The sequence below is a fragment of the Colobus angolensis genome, unplaced genomic scaffold (genome assembly GCF_000951035.1).
Source record: "Colobus angolensis palliatus isolate OR3802 unplaced genomic scaffold, Cang.pa_1.0 Scaffold267, whole genome shotgun sequence".
In the NCBI taxonomy this organism is placed as follows: domain Eukaryota; kingdom Metazoa; phylum Chordata; class Mammalia; order Primates; family Cercopithecidae; genus Colobus; species Colobus angolensis.
The window spans coordinates 977,205-979,066 of NW_012115899.1; the positions used below are offsets into that span (position 1 = coordinate 977,205).

The window sequence follows — 1,862 nt, forward strand, 5'->3', positions numbered from 1 at the left end:
TGTATATATGTACACAGAAATAGTTTTATTTATTTAATTATTTAACATAAAATAGTACCATCATGTCTGTAGTCTACAAGTTGCTTTTTTTGATTAACTGTATGTCTTAGAGCATTTCTTATGCAAAATATGAAAGTCTAGCTTTTGGGAGGTTGAGGCAGGAGGATCGCTTGAGCCCAGGAGTTCAAGGTTGCAGTGAGCTATGCTCACACCACTGCACTCCAGCCTGGGTGACACAGCAAGATCCCGTGTCAAACAAACAAACAAAAAACCAAAAACTCCCCAAACCAAAAACCTTTATGTAAGCAAATATGTCAGCCTTTTCTTTACGGTTTCTGCCTTTTGGATCTTGCTTAAGAAGGTCTTCCCGACCAAAAGGTTAGCTATAAACCAACTCTCTAATTTGTTTTAAAGCTTAGTTATTTAATCCACCAACACTATTTTGTTTATGACATGGTGGCAGCTCTTTGGAAAATGCTGTTTCTGTCGGTGCATTTTGAGACTCTCTCTCGCTCCAGCCTTCTGGTCCCTTCTATCTGGAAGTTCTCTGGTCTCCAGCAGGCTCAGTGTCTCTCCCTCCGCCCTTCGTTCCTCTTGCTGTGTCACCAGCGCATCATTCACCCACCACCAGGGCCGGATACCTAGATCTTACCTGAGACCCCTTCTCCCCAGCCGGTCATCCTGAAGGCTCTTTCTCCTGAGGGTCTTTGGGCTTCCACCTTTCTCTACCCTTCTTGTGCCCTCCACCTCCCCTTAGTCCAGGCCTCATCTTTTTTTTTTTTTGAGATGGAGGTTCACTCTTCTTGCCCAGGCTAGAGTGCAGTGGTGAGATCTCGGCTCACTGCAACCTCTGCCTCCCAGGTTCAAGTGATTCTCCTGCCTCAGCCTCCCAAGCAGCTGGGATTACAGGCATCGCCCCCACACCCGGCTAATTTTGTATTTTTAGTAGAGACGGGGTTTCACCATGTTGGTCAGGCTGGTCTTGAACTCCTGGCCTCAGGTGATCCACCTGCTTTGGCCTCCCGATGTGCTGGGATTACAGGCCTCATCATTTTTTTTCACTGGTCTGGGCTGCTTCTAACGCATCCTCCAATTATGCAGCCAGAGGGGTCTGAAAACACCCAGGCACCAAACCCCAAAGTCTCATCATGCCAGTTTCCTAATTCAAGGCCTTCTGTGACTCTGGCCCTTAGTATAAGCTCTGCCCTCTCACCCTGGCTGTGAGCTGGCCCCTTGCTAAACTTCTGAGGTCCCAGGTTAGGGAGCTCTGGGAAGCCCCCTGGCGCTCTCTGGCTGTGAAGGGCCCTCTGGGTACCGCAGCTCCGGCACCCCTCTGAATCGTAGCACCTAGTTCTCAGTGACACTGTGGGCTTCTTGAGGAAAACAATCGAAGCTGCATCTTGTGCACCCCTGACCCCCCAGCACCTGGGGCCGGCCACAAACAGTCCTCGGTTCCGCGCAGGCAGAAAGGAAGCAAAGAATGAAGCTGGGATTCCTGGTAGCCGGCGACACAGACCAGAGCTCTGATGTCCCCATGGGTTCAGGGAGGGTATGGAGGCCAGAGAGGGTGGGCAAGAGGCCCCGGTTTCCGGCGCTGAGGCTGCGCGCGTCCCCTGGCCCGGTCCGCAGGGCAGACGGCGCTGAACATCGCCATCGAGCGGCGCCAGGGGGACATCACGGCCGTGCTCATCGCCGCCGGCGCCGACGTCAACGCCCACGCCAAGGGGGCCTTCTTCAACCCCAAGTACGAACACGAAGGCTTCTACTTCGGTGGGTGCCGCCCCCGCCTGGCGCGGAGTCTGGTAGAAGGAAGTGAGGGAGGAGGGAGGAAGGAAGAGGAAAGGACGAAGGAGGAAGGAGGG

General features: G+C 53.0%; 1 protein-coding gene across 1 annotated transcript in view; it reads left to right on the plus strand.

The window, feature by feature from the left end:
* TRPV3 (transient receptor potential cation channel, subfamily V, member 3) overlaps positions 1–1,862 on the plus strand; it is a 53,092-nt gene that overhangs the window by 24,208 nt on the left and 27,022 nt on the right. The window contains exon 6 of the mRNA XM_011947510.1: positions 1,630–1,770. Within this exon, the coding sequence (XP_011802900.1) occupies positions 1,630–1,770 (141 nt within the window). The remainder of the gene's footprint in view (positions 1–1,629; positions 1,771–1,862) is intronic.